Raw genomic sequence first — 17,763 nt, 5'->3', positions numbered from 1 at the left:
GTCAGAAAGGCTTAGTGTACACCAAAGAGGGAAATATTACAATATGGAAAGTTTCCATTGCCCTAAATTAAAAAAAGAAAAAAAAAAAAAAAGGGGAGAAAAAAAAAAAAGAAGAAAATTTTAGAGGTCTAATGAACTTCCCAATAAAAATAATTGTATTGATTTATTATGGTAACAGAACCATACCAGATTATTTTACTACATGTAAATACTATATAAAGGAGCAGAATACCATGTCCTAGAAATATATATAAATACTTATATATAAAAGTAGATGAGTAAATATAAATATATATATAAATACTTATATATAAGTAGATGAGTAAATATAGTATTATGTATTAAGATATGGTACAAAAAGCGACCAAGGAAAAGGCAAGGAAAGGTCAGTATATCATCATATATGAAAAATGTAACTAGAGCTTTCATGAAAGTCTGAATTTTTTGAGCAGCTGTACAAATGAGAATCAGATTCTAAAGCTTCTGCACCAGCCATTTCTGTGGTTTGATGATGATTCATAGCAGATGAGGATCTGACCATTTCTGGCTGTTTTTAGATCAGCGTTTTAGTTTGGATTCAAAGAGTGCTTCCAAAGTAAATCAGCTAATTGTCGCCACTTGCCATGGTCTGCTTTGCACTGCAGAGCCAGCTCAGGGTACATAAGCTAGGTTCTTCTTGGATGGATGAAAGTTTTAGAGAACTAGACTAAAGCAAAACTTCTCCCAAATATGTTTAGTGTGGATATCAGGACCTTAGTACCAACTATCTGCTCCTTTTTTGTGGATTTTATTCATGAAGTGTTCTTTTCTATATGAAGAAACATAATCTAATTGATCTACCTCATTTTTTGTAGTAATATTACATATAGTATGTATTTAACTACTCTGAGATATCCAAATAGCTGATTGAAATTACTGGTACAATTATTATTTTTTCCCAGGAAGGAGTTAGGCTTGCTTCAGAAATTGTATGGATTATATGATACTGTAATAAACAATATCAATGGTTATAATGAGATACTTTGGACAGATGTAGATATTGAAAAAATTAATGCTCAACTTCTGGATTTTCAAAACAGGTATGTTCATAATACAAATTATAACTGATGTTAATTGCATTAAGATTTAGGTGACTTCAATAAAGCTATTTGATATATTTAAATACAAAACTTCCATGAATAAGGTTTATCAAAAAGTAATAAGATTCTTCAAGGAACAGTGGAATAACACTATACTTTCAGTTAATCAGCCTTTTACCTATAGTTTTGATGATTGAAGGGTATACGATCAGTTGAAGAGTCCATCTCCTTAGCTAAACCAACCAAGAGGTTAGGAGAGCTGAAAGTTTATTTGTAAAAGCTAAGTTCTTCAACTAGGAGGATTAGCCCATTGATTTTAAGTCCTGAATACAAGAATAACATGTCTGAGTTTTTTAGAATATTTTATTTTATTATTTTTGCTTTTATATTTTATTTTTTCATTATTTTATTATTTATTTATTATTTATGGGTTTGTAAAAAAGTTACAAATATTGCAGTAATGCTGAAAGCTTAAAATGGTTTTGACACTGTTGAGAGGATTAGACGGAATTAGTTTGATTCAGAAGTATTTTCTAACCTTTTAACTTTATTTTTAATATTTTCAAAAGTACATATATTATTTTTGGAAAAAATGTAATATAAAAGACTAGGACAAGGATTATTTTACAACAGAATAACTGCATCATTGAGTGCAGTCCCCAGCTTTCCTGCTACCTAACAGAGTCCTGTTATAAGTTTGGCAATCTCCATCCTAAAACAATGCCAGCTTTCTTGGCATTTTTTTTTTGTGCCCCTAGTCCTCCTATTAGAACAATATTCCAGAATCTTTTATTATTAATTTCCAAAATAAAGGCATGACTAATTGATGTATGTACATTCATGCTTGTGCCACTATGTGGTATTTTAGAGTATAGCTATACTACAGTTATAGAGCAGTGCAGACCTATTGAAACAGCTTTAAATCAATCTTAGATAATGTTAAAATCTAATTGCTGAAATAGAGAGCTCCACAAGAGCTAAATTACATTACTCTCTGAAATTGACATTTGTTTGAGGTCGTTCAAATAGAAGTGTATAAAAAGGCAATTACTTTTGTAACTGCGGTGAAGAGAAAAACCTTCAGTATAAATAGTTCTTTCTGTTAAGTAAGAACTGTTAAGTACACACCCCACCTATTTACCCATCATTTCCTTCCATTCTCCATTTTGTCAACATATCTTACCTCTTGGCATTACTTTGACGGTTTTTCAGAGCTTATCACACTGATGGGTTCAGGTAACCAAAAAATAGTAGCATAACCTTCCTAAACTAGGGGGAGAGGATCTGTACTACAGAATATGGAATTTTTTAGTAGAATATTTTTTGTTGTTGTTATTGGCTTCTAGTCCAGGGTGTCTTGATAGTCTAGTAAATATATGTTTTCCTGAAGGTTAACTGATATATCAAATATATCATTATAAGGCATAAAATCGGTAAGTGAAGAATTTCCATAGCTTTGAAATTGCACTTTTGACAGTCAGAGTTGAAGGTTGGGTCTTAGATTTGCACTATTTCTGAATTTCTAAGTGGGAAACATTAGCCAGAGACTAATAACCTTTCAAGGAAATATGTGCCAAAGAGTATTTTTCTTTCCCAAATTTGAGGTTACATATGCTGTTAGAATTTCAGGGATTAAGAGTCTCTCAAAGAAGAAAGATATTGACAGACACCTAATTGGCAGTATCTTGTCTTCGTGTAAAACAGTATCTCCTGGTTCACAAGGCTCAATAAAGATAACTGGGCTCCCAGCTCTGGAACCTGCAGCATGTTGTTCAAAATCTGCCTCTTTGCTGTATCTGATTCCTGTGTCCCAAATCACTGAATCTGACATTAACTCTTTACTACTGAATGAAAAGACTGGCTGCAAACAGAGAAATGTATAAAATACTCAGATGTTTTGCCTGGTTTTCTAAGGAAAAAGGTGATCTGTGATGTCACTGTCTGACCATGTCTGTGCTCCTATTTTTTAGCATCCTTGAATACTTTTTTTTTTTTTTTTTTTTTTTTTGTCTATTCGCTAGTTTAAACTTTCAACAAGGTAGATTTCCCACAAAATAACCTGAAGTGCCTATGAGTTCTATAAAAGTCAAAACTTCACAGTAGTCCAAAACCAGACACAAAATACTTTTTCCCCTCAGGGAAAGGCAGACAGGTATTAAACATTCTGTTTGACAGTGACCAGGGAGATAATCAACATGAACGTACTGGCAACCACAGAACTCCAACATAGCTCTAAACCAAACACAGACTGCTGTATTGTAACCAAGTACAGAAAATACGAAATTATATCAGTGGGAGGTAGGGAGATAAGTGACAAAGGATGCAAAACCAAGGGAAGTATGATCCAGGCTTTTCCTGCTGAAGATATATTTTGTCGTTTACATCAGGACATTCCTGTGGTGGGTCAACTGCTTAATTCTTAGCATGTAGGCTCTGTAAATTTTGGTCAAAGAGGTGAATATTCATTTAACTGTTTTACTGGGGGTTTTCCGCATTAGAAGTATATAATTTTCATTTTCTTAGTGAATAGTTTCAGGAACACTAACCAAAAGTAGAAGAGAAGGTGGTCATATCTTTCTAATTTTCACATCTGTCTCCAAAGTGGTGTGTTAATATGTGCCATGTGTATTACTGGTATTGTAAATTGAAGTAAATATTATATTTGTACAAGGATTACATATGTGACGTTTAACGCTTTTTGCATTGTTTTTGGTTTGCGAGAGTTTGTGATGATAAGCAGCAGATAAGCTATGTTTTAATGCAAACTGCAATATTTCTGTTTATTTGCAAAGAACATATGAGTGGTTAAAACTGTTTAATATTACGATTTGTTAGTAGGGCATTTGCATTAGTTTTTCCTAAAAAGGTAGACTAATTGACACAAATTGGAATTTTACATAGAAAATGTTGGCCTCGATAAAATCTAATTCAAATCTCCTTGGCTGTTTTCAAAATGTTTAAACAATTCCTATTTTGACAAAAGAGACATTTACTACTGTATCAATTTAATACAACTGCAGGTGCCGTAGACTACCTAAAGGAGTGCAACACTGGCAAGCATTTTTAGATCTCAAGAAAAAAATTGATGATTTTAGTGAGTCTTGTCCTTTGTTGGAAATGATGACCGACAAAGCAATGAAGCAGAGACACTGGAATCGTATTGCTGAAACAACAGGACATCAGTTTGATATAGAATCTGATTCCTTTTGCCTTCGAAACATCATGGAAGCACCAATTCTTAAACATAAAGATGATATTGAAGTAGGTACATGCATTTTTTCCTCCTTGTTCATTATATATTGTCAGCAAAAATATGATTACTTATAAAATGATCACCTTTTTTAAAAATATTTTTTACTTTGTTAAAGTACTTGAATCTCAATCAGACCACACTAGTTTAACATAATTTATATTTTATTTAGAAGTTCTTGTCCATATGAACAAAGACAGACGTAGCAGCTGGAATCTTTTGACACTTGTTTCTAGATAATCTCTTCACATTCTTCCTGGCCCTATTTTCTATGATTTTCTAAGCTCTCTTTAAACAGGAAAAAAAACAAACAAAACTTCAAATTATGATTGTCACCTAATTTTTTAACTCTTTAAAGATTTGTAAATAGATCAGAAATTTTAGAGGAAGGCTCCATGCTTATTAATATTTAACATGAATACTTTTCTAGATCTTTATGGCTTCTTCTGAACTATAGAATTTCAAAAGATCCCCCACATAACCTGAAAAAACTTTCAGTGGGGTTTGCAAGTTTTATAGGGTAAATATGCATGCAAAAGCTATTGTTGTATTCATACTTGATTTATATGGAAGCATTCCAAGGTGATCTGCTTAATTTTGAATTATCCTCCAATTTGAATAGAATATTGGACTTGATGACCTTTTCAACTTAAACTATTCTTAGATTCTGTGATTCTGTAAATTGAAATGTGATAAGATTGAGAGTTCATCTGGTGATGAGTCCATATTACTACCCTAAGTCTTGTAGAAATGGTGATTCAGAAATCTTGTTACGCAGTAATAACAAGATGTGAAGCTACAGAAATGGTATGTCCATGCATTTCCAAGTGTGCACTTTTAGGTTATCCATACATGTCATTTGAGTGAGTAAAATTAGTCATGTGATCTCTGCATTTGTGTGACACATTTCTATACTATTTTATAAAATTTCATATAGTGTTTTTAAATATTCTATTACTAGATGTCTAATATCAGGGAAGATTTCTTTTCTGAAGAATGAAGACTCTAAAAAATGGTTCTTTCTTTGCAGGATATATGCATATCTGCTACAAAGGAAAAGGATATAGAAGCCAAACTATCTCAAATAGCTGACATTTGGGGAAGCCAAATTCTGAGCTTTTCATCATTCAAAGGGAGAGGAGAGTTACTGTTAAAGGGAACTGAATCATCAGAAATTATAATGTTGATGGAGGACAGTTTAATGATTCTTGGCTCTTTACTGACCAATAGGTATTTTTAGATTGATTGTGTATGGTATTTTCAGAAACACACTGAGATAAGAACTGTCCTATTATCAGGCTAAAGCAGCGGTGAATTTGAATGGAATATTATTTTTTAATGGAAAAGAATGTTACGATGTCTACCGAAAAACTTCCTCAAGTGGAAGGCTTTAATGTATTAGTAGCAAACTATTGTCTCAATATATTTGAATGTAATCAAGCTGGTAGAAACTTTCCACAAGATTCTTCTTGCTCTAAGTGAATGTGGTGGGTTGACCCTGGCTGGACGCCAGGTGCCCACCAAGCCGCTCTATCACTCCACCCTCCTCAACTGGACAGAGGAGAGAAAATATAATGAAAGCCTTGTGGGTCGAGATAAGGGCAGGGAGAGATCATTCACCAATTACTGTCATGGGCAAAACAGACTCAACTTGGGGAAATTAGTTTAATTTATTACCAATCAAATCACAGTAAGGTAATGAGAAAATAAAAACTAAATCTTAAAACATGTACCTCCTCCCTTCTTCCCGGGCTCAACTTCACTCCCAGTTTTCTCTACCTCCTCCCCCCGAAGCGGTGCAGGTGGACAGGGAATGGGGGTTGTGGTCAGTTCATCACACGTTGTTTCTGCTGCTCCTTCCTCCTCAGGGGAGGACTCCTCACACTCTTCCCCTGCTCCAGCGTAGGGTCCCTTCCATGGGAGACAGTCCTCCACAAACTTCTCCAACGTGAGTCCTTCCCATGGGCTGCAGTTCTACACAAACTGCCCCAGCATGGGTCCCTTCCATGGGGTGCAGTCCTTCAGGAACAGACTGCTCCACCGTGGGTCCCCTGCAGGGTCACAAGTCCTGCCAACAAACCTGATCCAGCGTGGGCTCCTCTCTCCACGGGTCCACAGGTCCTGCCAGGAGCCTGCTCCAGCATGGGCTTCCCACAGGGTTACAGCCTGCTTCGGGCATCCACCTGCTCTGGCGTGGGGTCCTCCACAGGCTGCAGGTGGATATCTGCTCCAGCGTTAACCCCCATGGGCTGCAGGGGGACAGCCTGCCTCACCATGGTCTTCACCATGGGCTTCAGGGGAATCTCTGCTCCAGTGCCTGGAGCACCTCCTCCCCCTCCTTCTTCACTGACCTTGGTGTCTGCAGGGTTGTTCCTCTCATATATTCTCACTCCTCTCTCTGGCTGCAATTGCTGTCGTGTAACTTTGTCCCCTTCTTAAATATGTTATCCCAGAGGTGCTACCACCGTTGCTGATGGGCTCAGCCTTGGCCAGCAGCGGGTCCATCTTGGAGCCGGCTGGCATTGGCTCTGTCGGACATGGGGGAAGCTTCTAGCAGCTTCTCACAGAAGCCACCCCTGTAGCCCTCCCACAACCAAAACCTTGCCACGCAAACCCAATACAGTGAAACAAGTGTTGTTTGTTTGTTTGTTTGTTTTTTCACCGTTGTAAGTATTTATTTTATAATAGCTTTATTTAGAATCAAATAATTTCTACTTCTCATCCTTTTTTAGATACAATACACCATTTAAAAAAGAAATTCAGAGCTGGATTTCTAAACTAAGCGGCTCTACAGACATAATTGAAGAATGGCTGGTTGTGCAGAACCTCTGGATTTATCTTGAAGCTGTTTTTGTAGGGGGAGATATCGCAAAACAGTTACCCCAGGTAAACTTGACAATGCTTGCCTATTACTGTGTATTAAAAGCTATCTGTGTAATAATTTCCAACAGATTATGCTGTGAAAGTACTTACATTTTTGCCATATATAGGAAGCAAAGCGTTTTCAGAATATTGACAAATCATGGATAAGAATAATGCAACGAGCTCATGAAAACCCAAATGTAATTAACTGCTGTGTTGGAGATGAGACTATGGGGCAACTTCTCCCTCATTTACATGAACAGTTGGAAGTATGTCAGAAATCACTTACAGGGTATGAATTCTTTGATTTTTAATGCATTATTATTTTGTAAATAGTTTATATGAAATATTAATAGTATTTCAGTCTTACTTTCACTCTTATGAGCAAAAAATTGAAGAGCTGAAATATTCTAATAAAAATCTTGTTCAATTTTAAAGATACTTAGAGAAGAAAAGACTACTGTTTCCTAGATTCTTTTTTGTTTCTGATCCTGCCCTTCTTGAAATTCTTGGACAAGCAAGTGATTCTCATACAATTCAGGTACAACCTTAGTGATTTTTTTCTGCTTATAACAAAAAAAAAATTAGAGTATGGAAAATCATTTAATATATTAAAATGTAACCATTTTCTTCTTATAAAAATGTAACCATTTTCTTCTTATAAATTTTGCTTGAGAAAAAATTTTGTTTCTTGCTCTTTAGTCTTTAACAAAATATGAAATAGCTATCTGTAATTAAAAAAAATCTTCAGAATTCAGAACACTAGAATGTGGTCCCATTAAGTGGTTTGCTGGTGGTTCCTTTCACAACTAAACTCACAGAAGGAACCCTGTGAGACTTTCCTGCTTTGCATATTGCAAAATTCATCCAGCTAATCTGCATTGTTACTGAAGGTTTATAGTCCAACTAGTCTGGATTGTTACTGAGGGTTGCTTGAGATAAGATTTCACACAATACCTGATCTCTATTCTGCTAGGTCACCTCTGGAAACTGTAAAAACCCAGCAAATGGAGATAAAATTCCACACAGTCATTTCTGTATTTATTACCTACAGATGGCCTGAAATTCATCTGTCGATTCAGATGAACCTTTGCGGGATAACCTTACTTGAGATCTTGAGATTTTTTTCTGTTTGCTAATGTTATATATTTACATTGAATGACTTCTGAATTATCCTTACAGCCACATCTGCCTTCCATATCTGACAATATAAATGAAGTAGAATTTCACCCAAAGGATTATGATCGCATACTGGCAGTTATATCAAGAGAAGGAGAAAAAATTCCAGTAATTCTTTGAATTTCTTCCCTCCCCCCCCCCCCCCCGAAATGTTGTTAATAGATAAATCTTTCTATTACTGAACATATAAGTATATATTAAATTGAATTATTTTTAATTACAAATGAACATTTCAACGATTAGTGTAACAAAACTATAGTATGTCTTCATTAAATAAATTTCTAGTATGTTTATTGAAATTAAATCTGTAGTTGTCTTGAATAGAAATTTAGTAACTATTTGGTAACTAACATTCTTGAACCAGAGTTTGGTAACTATGTGCTATTTTGTACCTCTTACTTTTATTAATTTTTCAGTTGGACACTCCAGTGATTGCAAAAGGACCAGTGGAACTTTGGTTGCAGGATTTATTGCGTGTGCAGCAGATTTCATTGCATGGCATAATTAGGGCAGCATATTACCAAATTAGTGACCCAGGATATCAGTTGCTGAATTTTCTTAATCACTTCCCAGCACAGGTGAGATTAGAGGATGTGGATTTGTGTGTGCACTCTGGGTCGTGTGGTGAGGGAGGTGGGATGTAAAGAGCATACGGGATTGTCTATATGAGGAAGTTTTCATAGAGGGAACAAGGATATGGATCTACTCAGTAGAAGGGAATCCTTAATGACTTCAATTTTGGTACCCTATATATAGCATAATATTTTTCTTATAATTTACTTTAAAATGACTTCTTTCTTCTCTTGGAGAATATAAAGTAGAGCTTATATTTTCTGTGATGGATATTGAACCCCTTTCAGATGCAAATAAAATTTCATGTGCAGATTGATTTCTCTCTCATAATTTAAGACTGCAAGAGCTATGATTATGATTATTTATCTCACCATTTACAAGGTTTACCTCATAGTTCATATGTTTGTCACCATGATAATGCAGTCCTAGTAGAAGCCTGTCTTGAAGGATTCTTGTTTGCCTAGGGACTCCTCCATCTTACTGATAATTCATAAATTTCATTAACAAGTAATGAATTCTTTCCCGTCCTGTACAAATTCTGACTCTGTAATTTGCTAATCAGTACAGTGCTGGGTGTAATTTTTTAATAGAAATTCTGCAAATATTAAAACTGGCCAATATATTGCTAATTTAAAAAAAATCAGTACACTTAAATATTTAATAAAATTATCTTAAAGCCGTATTTATGACATAATTATGTATTATCTCAGCAGTATTAATTTTAAAAAGTGTGCTACTTTGCTTTAAACGGATAAGGACTGTCTGTCTTGTTTGCATCTCAGGCATTTTGAAGTGGCTTTATTACCATCTGCAAAGATCTTCTTTCCCATGTCTTGCTAATCCAAATGTTTTTATGTTCAAAGAATTCTTTGTGTTAGAAGGGGCAAGGTGGGGGGGTGGGACAAAGAAGAAGAAAACAGTCTTTGGCCAAGAAATTCAAAGTACAGAGAAAGAAAACTGTATTATAGGACAGAGAAGAAATTGGGCAAAATACTGACAAAAAATTTGAAACATTTTCTTTCCTTCAGTCTACCTTTGTCGTGTCTCAGAAGCTTCTGTTATAGGTAGCATGAGAAAGTCACATAAAAGATTTTTTTTTTTTTCCTCTGACTAATCAGTCATTCTAAAATAAATTTGTTTTAGATTCTACTGATGACAGTCTAATGACTCTAAAATGGTGTGATATTTCCTGCTACACAATCTCTGTATCCATGAACTTACTACAGATATAGGGAGATAGAAAAGTAGAAAGAGTGGGTGTCATGGTTTAACCCCAGCCAGAAACTAAGCACCACACAGCCGCTCGCTCACTCCCTGCCCCCAGTGGGATGGGGGAGAGAACTGGAAGGGTGAAAGTGAGAAAACTCGTGGGTTGAGATAAGAACAGTTTAATAATTGAATTGAAGTAAAATAAAATAAAATAGAATAGTGGTGGTGGTAGTAGTAGTAGTAATAATAATATGCAATAATAATATACAAAGCAAGTGATACACTATACAATTGCTCACCATCTGCCGACCGATGCCCAGCACATCCCTGAGCAGCGATCAAAGCCCCCTGGCCAACTCTGCCAGGTTATATACTGAGCATGACATCATACCGGTATGGAATAGCCCTTTGGCCAGTCTGGGTCAGCTGTCCTGGCTGTGCCCCATCCCAGCTTCTTGTGCACCTGGCAGAGCATTGGAAGCTAAAAAGTCCTTGACTGGTGTAAGCATGACTTAGCAACAACTACAGCATCAGTGGGTTTTTAACATTATTCTCATCCTAAATCCAAAACACAGCACTATACCAGCTACTAGGAAGAAAATTAACTCTATCCCAGCTGAAACCAGGACAATGGGTTAGTAAAATTTTTAGGTCTTCGTGCTTTGTGAATGTAGAAAGGTGGGAGAAAAAGGTATTGATACAATTCTCGTCTATCCTGTATTGTCATGGGTGTGCCTGATATTGTAAATCACAATCAATCTGAGACTGTAGTTTACACGCAACATCCTATAACTCTCTAGATACATTTGGAAGCAAAATAACTTGTAGTTCAATGTGCTCTAGGCTGTAGTCCAGTCATGACAGCATGTTAGAAAGATAGCAATCCATCCTATGTTCAGTAGAAATGCACAGGTTTTTTTTAAAATGTTCTTTAATTAGCTACGAATTGGCAATGGGCAATTTTCAGAAGAACTTCTCCCCACAATTTAAGACCTGTTTATGTTTGTGATACTAGAGTAGGCTAAGGGATTGTAAGTGAGAATCATCCTTAATTTGTGTGTATCTCGGTATGTGGCAAATTTTCATAAGAGTTTTAAAACGCTTTTTCAGGTGTTTCTAGTACCACAGCAGAGCCAATTAACTCAGGCACAGTATCCTGGTGAGATAGCATCATATTGGATGTAGTGATAATTTGAGACTCTCTACATCACAGTTTATTGTTCCTATTACACCTAAGGCTTCTATAATAAGGCTAGTGTTCAACAAGTGATTCTTTTGTATTTTTTTCACATATTAAATTTGTAGGTTGGATTACTGGGAATTCAAATGTTGTGGACACATGATTCAGAAGAAGCTCTACAGAATGCTAAAGAGGACAGAAAAATCATGCAAGTAACCAATGGGAGATTTCTTGAGATTCTGAATATGTTGATTAGCCAGACCACGCATGATCTTTCCAAGTTTGACAGAGTGAAATTTGAAACGTTTATTACGATTCATGTGCATCAGCGTGATATTTTCGATGATTTGGTAAAGTACAGATTTTGATTTCTGACAATTAAATGCATTTTCTGTCATAATAATTTTTCTTATATGTGGTAGCTACAGTTACACATGTGTATGCATGTGTTTGTGAGACAGAGATGTCCATAATCTCATCACAGTAAAAATAGTACATTTTTGCTTAAACTAGAATAAAATCCATCAGTTCTGTTATCTAAATATTTGCTCCAAGTTTTTACACTTTTCTTAGAATATTTCAATTTTCCACTTCTTCCTACAGAATCGTTTTGATAGACAAAAACCTTTTAGTATGTCCTTTCTTTGAAAAACTGTTGTATTACTCCTACTTGTATAACTAAAAAAGTTGAGTCTGTTAAGGGTGTTGTAGCTGTATCATCACGGACAATTTCCTCATGGCTTCTTGCAGAATCTCAGTAGTTGGCACTAGGCTGCACTATAGCTCCTCCCATTCTAGAGTTACAGCAATGATAGCAACATCTTCCATATCTCCTCGTTTCTTCTTTTTGTCTCTCCTACTCCCACGGAGAACAAGCTACTGGGATTCTCTTTCTGGTTCCTAAGGAGAATACGTAGAAGACAAACGAACAAAAAACCCTACTAAAATCAAAAGATAATGCTAATCCTATACTTGAACTTTTTAGACTGTGCTAAATTGTTTACATTCCCTTTTTCTTTGAGGAATGCCATCCCTCAAACTACATGTCTCACATATTTTTACTGCTGATGACACAAGCTTATTAGATTCTACACAATTTGCCTTCCATGCCTCAGTCAGCTCCTTCCTTCATCATGCCCTTTGTTCCAATGTGTTTGGTGGATTTAGCAGTGTGTTTGCTAGTTTCACTTGGAGGGTGAGCTGCACTACTAAAGCAATTTAAGATTTATTTGATTAATACAGATGTTGTAATGATCAGGTTAAGCGATCAGGACATTTTTTAACATCAGTTTAGCATACATCTGAACATATTATGTGATGCGTATATGTATTTCCATTTATTTACATAGGAACTTTAACTTGAGTAATCACTCATTATTCTCATACAAATAAGCATGTTATCATAGTTATCAAAGACAATAAATGTGGATGCTCAGTTATAACATGTACATTTATTTACTTTCTTTTAAGGTAAAAATGCACATCAAATCACCAACTGATTTTGAATGGTTAAAGCAGTCCAGATTCTACTTTAAAGAGGATTTCGATCAAGTCTTGGTATCCATTACAGATGTTGACTTTGTTTACCAAAATGAATTTCTGGGTTGCACTGATCGTCTGGTTATAACACCTCTTACAGACAGGTTAGAAAACCAATTCTACATAATGAATACTTTTAATATATATAGTGTTTATTTAACATATATCTTCAAAGAGGTACATTCTGAATTAAGTCCTATGTGGGCTAGGTAATTAATGAAAATCTTCTCATACATTTGCTGAAGCATGCTGTTTTAGGAAAGGTGAAATAGTCTCACTATTTTGTACACTTAGTAATTCCTAGAAAAGTTTTATCACTGCCCAGTCTTAAAAAAAGATTTAGTAACAGAGATGAATAATTTTAAGGTTATACAGTAACGTATAGTTTAGCAGTATTTCTATACTGAAGAAAAGATTAGGTCAAATATTTCAAATTTGGTAATAAGGGGTTCTATAAAGATTTTGTGATTACCAATTTCTTTGAAAGTCTAAGACAACCAGACAGTGTCTGTCATCTTATTAGTACTGGGAAACAGTTTAGATTTTTCCATAAGAATGTAGGTGTTGACCAAGTCCCAGCTATATGCACTCACTTGCCATTCTTCTGCAGCCAGGCAAGGAAATGACCATTAATTTTGTTTCAAATGTGGGTTAACAATGAGAACAATTTTTCTTTTTTTCCTCTTGGGAATTTCTTGGCTTCTTTTTTTGTCAAAATTTTTCCTCCATTTATTCCTTTCTTGAGATGTCACTTTTGACCAAATGAGAAAATAGAAGGCCAAAAGATACTTTACTTGCAAAAACATCCCCTCAAGAACCAAAAATAACTTCCAACCTACAGTCATTCACTCTGTTACCTATGTGGAGTATGTGTCTGTACAGCTTTTTGAACACCTTTATTTCTCTAGAAGAGGTAGGACTGCTATTGTGACAATATAGCAAGTTCAGTACATTTCTGCAGTGAACTGTACTGCCCTCAACAATCAAGTATTTTTGATGCAAAATGTTAAATTCTACCCCAAAACGTGCCTTAACCTCAGTAGAACTGTAGGAGTAAAACCTTTGTCACTTTAAAATTTCTTATTGGTTAGAAAACATCAAGGTCCCTGTAGTGCAAGTTTGGCATAATATATTATAGTGAATCAAGCTAAACTGCAGGAACTAGTTAGTTATTAAACTCTGTTCATTTATGGATTAGAACCAGAAATACTTTAGTTAGAAATGCTTGCAGAGTATGTGGAGTTGATTTGACAGTGAAGATACCAGATCATTTGTATAGGAACTTTGTCATTTAATTTGTTTAGCGTTACTCTTCCATACCTTACCATGAATGCAAATTGTAACTAAGACTCATATATAAATAAAACACTAGTCTAAACTTTTTAAGTTTTAAGACTTAAAAAAAAAAAGGGTAAAGCTTAGGGTTTTCTTTCTTGGAATTGTAAAGAATTTTTTACCCATAATTTTGGAACAGACCATATATCCTTACTCTTTCACTCTTGAGGATTTAGGCAAAGGTAACCTGACCTAATGAAATGTATACAGATTAAGATACTGCAGAGTATGTTGAGGTGGCAGAATTCAACAGCGGAATCTGCTCTTTATAGCTACAAAAAGAGTTAATGACAATTAAATTCCTTTATGTGGTGTGCATTAATTTTTTAGCTCATCTAATATTCACAGTTTGTAACAAACTAGATTAACACCAGATAAATTTTTTTGGTTTTATACGTAATGTTTAAATGCTGTATTTTGTGACTTTCACCACTCTGAACTTCCTGCACTCATGGAAATCAATGGAACTGCTTTATGAAGAAGTAATGTTTTAACATAAGAGCTGTAAAATCTATCGCCTAACTCATTGTTATCTTTATATATATACCCATATATATTTCATATGGTTTAATAAATTTGTATGAATTAACATTTATAGGTGCTATATAACTTTAGCGCAGGCTTTGGGAATGAACATGGGAGGAGCTCCAGCAGGACCAGCTGGAACTGGTAAAACAGAAACAACGAAAGACATGGGAAAGGCTCTGGGAAAATATGTAGTAGTCTTTAACTGCTCTGATCAAATGGACTTCAGAGGTTTGGGTAGGATTTTCAAAGGTAAGACTTCATGTAGGATAGAAGAGACCTCCACAGGTCATTTAGCGGGTATAGTTAGAGCAGGTTGCTCAGGACCTTACTCATGTTGGGTTTTGAGTATCTCCAGGGATGGACGTTCCACAACACCTCTGGGCCCCTATTCAAGTGTTTGGCCATCCTCATGGTAACGTTTTTTATACTTCTGTTGACTTGGAATTTCTCACATTGAAACTGGTATCCATTGTCTCCTCTTCTTCTTCCGCTGTACCTCTGAGAAGAAACTGGCTCCAATTTCTCAGTGCCTCCTATTAGCTAGTTATGAACAGCTATAGACTTTCCCCTTAGCTTTCTCTTCAGGCTCAACAAATCATATTCTCTAAGCCTCTCCCTCTGTGTCATGTCCTCCAGCCACTGACCATCATGGCAGCCATCTGCTGGACTCATGCAAGTATATCAATGTCTCTCCTCTATTAGTAAGCCCCCAAACTGGACACAGTACTCCAGCTGCGATGTCACAAGTGCAGAGTAGAGGCAAACAGTGATTTTCCTCAGCCTGCTGGCTACACTCTTGCCCAATATGCAGCTGGCTTCCTTTGCTACAAGGGCATAATTCTGATTCATGCTCAATTAGTTGTTGAGCAGGACACCAGGTCATTTTCTGCAAAACTGCTTTGTGGCCAGTCAGCACCAAGGCTGTACTGCTGCATGGAGTTATTCTGTTCCAGATAAAGGACTTGAACTTCATGAGGTTTCTGTCAGCTCATTTTTCAAAGTTATGCTATTGTATGTATTGAGAAGCAAGGGGTGAAACTATTAATAATTTTTTTTTTTTAGCAAGAAAATAATTGTGACATAAAAGTGCCTAAAGCTGTGGGTTTATAAACGTATTGACCCTTTGAAAGTAGAGCTATTAAAATTTAAAAAAAAAAATCTTTGAGTACATGACAGAATCACTTTAAAGTGATTTAGCCTTAACTGTGTAACAATAGTATACCCTGAATGCATTGGATAAATTTTTCACTTTTAAATAGTTATCTTTCAGTATACATGAAAGAAAACTACTGCCTACTGGTTCTTTAATATACTTTGGAAAAAAATGTTGCTACAAATTTTCTCATAAAAAGTTGCTAAAGGAACAATTCTCTTAGTTGCTACTAAATACATGTTACTTTTCCAAACTGAAATTAGGCAACTGTGAAGTTAATCCTTTATGAAAATGTTATTCTTAGTATAGTGCTTCTAGATTTATCTTTCCATTTAATTTTCATTCTCTGTCTTCACGTCTTTCTTTCATAGAAAAGTTCACACAGATCGTTGTCCACTTTTTGCATATTGTTAATATCCTATACCATTACACGAAAAACTTGTAGTTTAGTGTCGACTTAAAATGGTAATGCTTATGCATAGAGATATATGCTCTAAGATTAATATTGTGTCTTGTGAGATTCCGAGTTTTATTTAAATCCCTAGTTAGTGGAAAAATAATTTCAATTTTTAATTTTAACCTTTATGATTTATAAGAGGCAAGTAAAAAACTAATTTAAAAATATTGTGGAGGCTGGAAGACCCAAATGAAAATAAAAAACTTGAGATTTTTTTGTTGTAACATTTCAGGCTAGTCTTTTCTAGCTCCAAGTCACTTATTTTTATTTTTTCAGATTAACTATACAGCTTTTTTCCAAATAATTGAATTGCCGCTTTACAATAAAAGGCTGCATTCACAGAAAGATCTGGAAGAAAGATCTGTTAAATACCCTAAGAGAATGAAAGATTTTTTTCTGATTTTGATTCACTTTTAAGCATTTTGTAGAAATCAAATAGTATTAATTCAGATTGATATGGAAATAGTCAGGTGGATGGGGGAAGATAGGCCTTGGCCACAGTGCGATAATTAAAACTAATCATCTTATTTAATTATTTGAAGGAAAAGTCATCTAGTTCAGATATCTCAAATATGCATGAAGAACAACAGATAATACATTTTTCTGTCCCTGTTTTAGGTCTTGCACAGTCTGGATCTTGGGGATGTTTTGATGAATTCAACCGAATTGAGTTGCCTGTCTTGTCAGTAGCAGCACAACAAATCTATATTATTTTAACAGCAAGAAAAGAAAGAAAAAAGCAGTTCATTTTCTCTGATGGAGACTGTGTAGATTTAAATCCAGAGTTTGGAATTTTCCTAACAATGGTAAATGTAGTAATAATTCCAGAGAAGAAACAAATTATACCATATACAAGTTAGTTAAATGGCACGGTGAAAAGAACTGATTTTATTAAGTGATGCTGTTGCTATAGAATTAGACTAAACTGCTGGAACACATAAGTAATCTGATTATTCATGAATTGCATGGCTTCATTTTTACTTTAAGATTATTGAAAAAATTCAGAATTATGTCCCTTCATTACTATATTGCAATTCATTATGTAGACTAAGGGTTTGGCCAAACTTCCAGAATTTTCTGTGCTCACTGAGAGGACTGAAACACTAATATGCTTTACTACCTTAGCTTGAAATGCTTTAACAGCATTAGTGAGAAAGATACTGTAGGAAAAAAAAAAAGAGCATTCACTTAAAGCAGGAGATGTAGGAAAGATTTTTCAAAGACATATGTCTTGTCTAATGGGTACTTTACATGGATATATAAAAAGAATTATTGAAGGTGATTTACAGAAGACAAGTATGGTGATTCTGGAATAAATCACTTTCCTTGTACTGTGTTGACAACAGGTCTTTTCAAAATCTGTGCAAAAGATTATCAGATCCTTTCATTTGTTGATACAGGATGTGTCTAAACTGGTAA

The 17,763-nt window shown here is 35.1% G+C and overlaps 1 protein-coding gene across 1 annotated transcript in view; it reads left to right on the top strand.

Annotated features, from left to right (window-relative positions):
- DNAH8 (dynein axonemal heavy chain 8) overlaps positions 1-17,763 on the top strand; it is a gene marked incomplete at its 3' end in the record, with an annotated part of 145,633 nt that overhangs the window by 49,731 nt on the left and 78,139 nt on the right. The window contains exons 33-44 of the mRNA XM_082307343.1: positions 942-1,079; positions 4,100-4,340; positions 5,360-5,559; positions 7,062-7,215; positions 7,320-7,483; positions 7,630-7,732; positions 8,374-8,478; positions 8,787-8,948; positions 11,458-11,682; positions 12,803-12,975; positions 14,805-14,983; positions 16,963-17,150. Coding sequence (XP_082163469.1) covers positions 942-1,079; positions 4,100-4,340; positions 5,360-5,559; positions 7,062-7,215; positions 7,320-7,483; positions 7,630-7,732; positions 8,374-8,478; positions 8,787-8,948; positions 11,458-11,682; positions 12,803-12,975; positions 14,805-14,983; positions 16,963-17,150 — 2,032 coding nt within the window. The remainder of the gene's footprint in view (positions 1-941; positions 1,080-4,099; positions 4,341-5,359; positions 5,560-7,061; positions 7,216-7,319; positions 7,484-7,629; positions 7,733-8,373; positions 8,479-8,786; positions 8,949-11,457; positions 11,683-12,802; positions 12,976-14,804; positions 14,984-16,962; positions 17,151-17,763) is intronic.

This window comes from Platalea leucorodia (assembly GCF_965183815.1).
Source record: "Platalea leucorodia genome assembly, chromosome: 3".
Taxonomy (NCBI): Eukaryota; Metazoa; Chordata; class Aves; order Pelecaniformes; family Threskiornithidae; genus Platalea; species Platalea leucorodia.
Note: the sequence above shows the minus strand (reverse complement) of the source record. Positions and strands in the feature narration are given on the sequence as shown.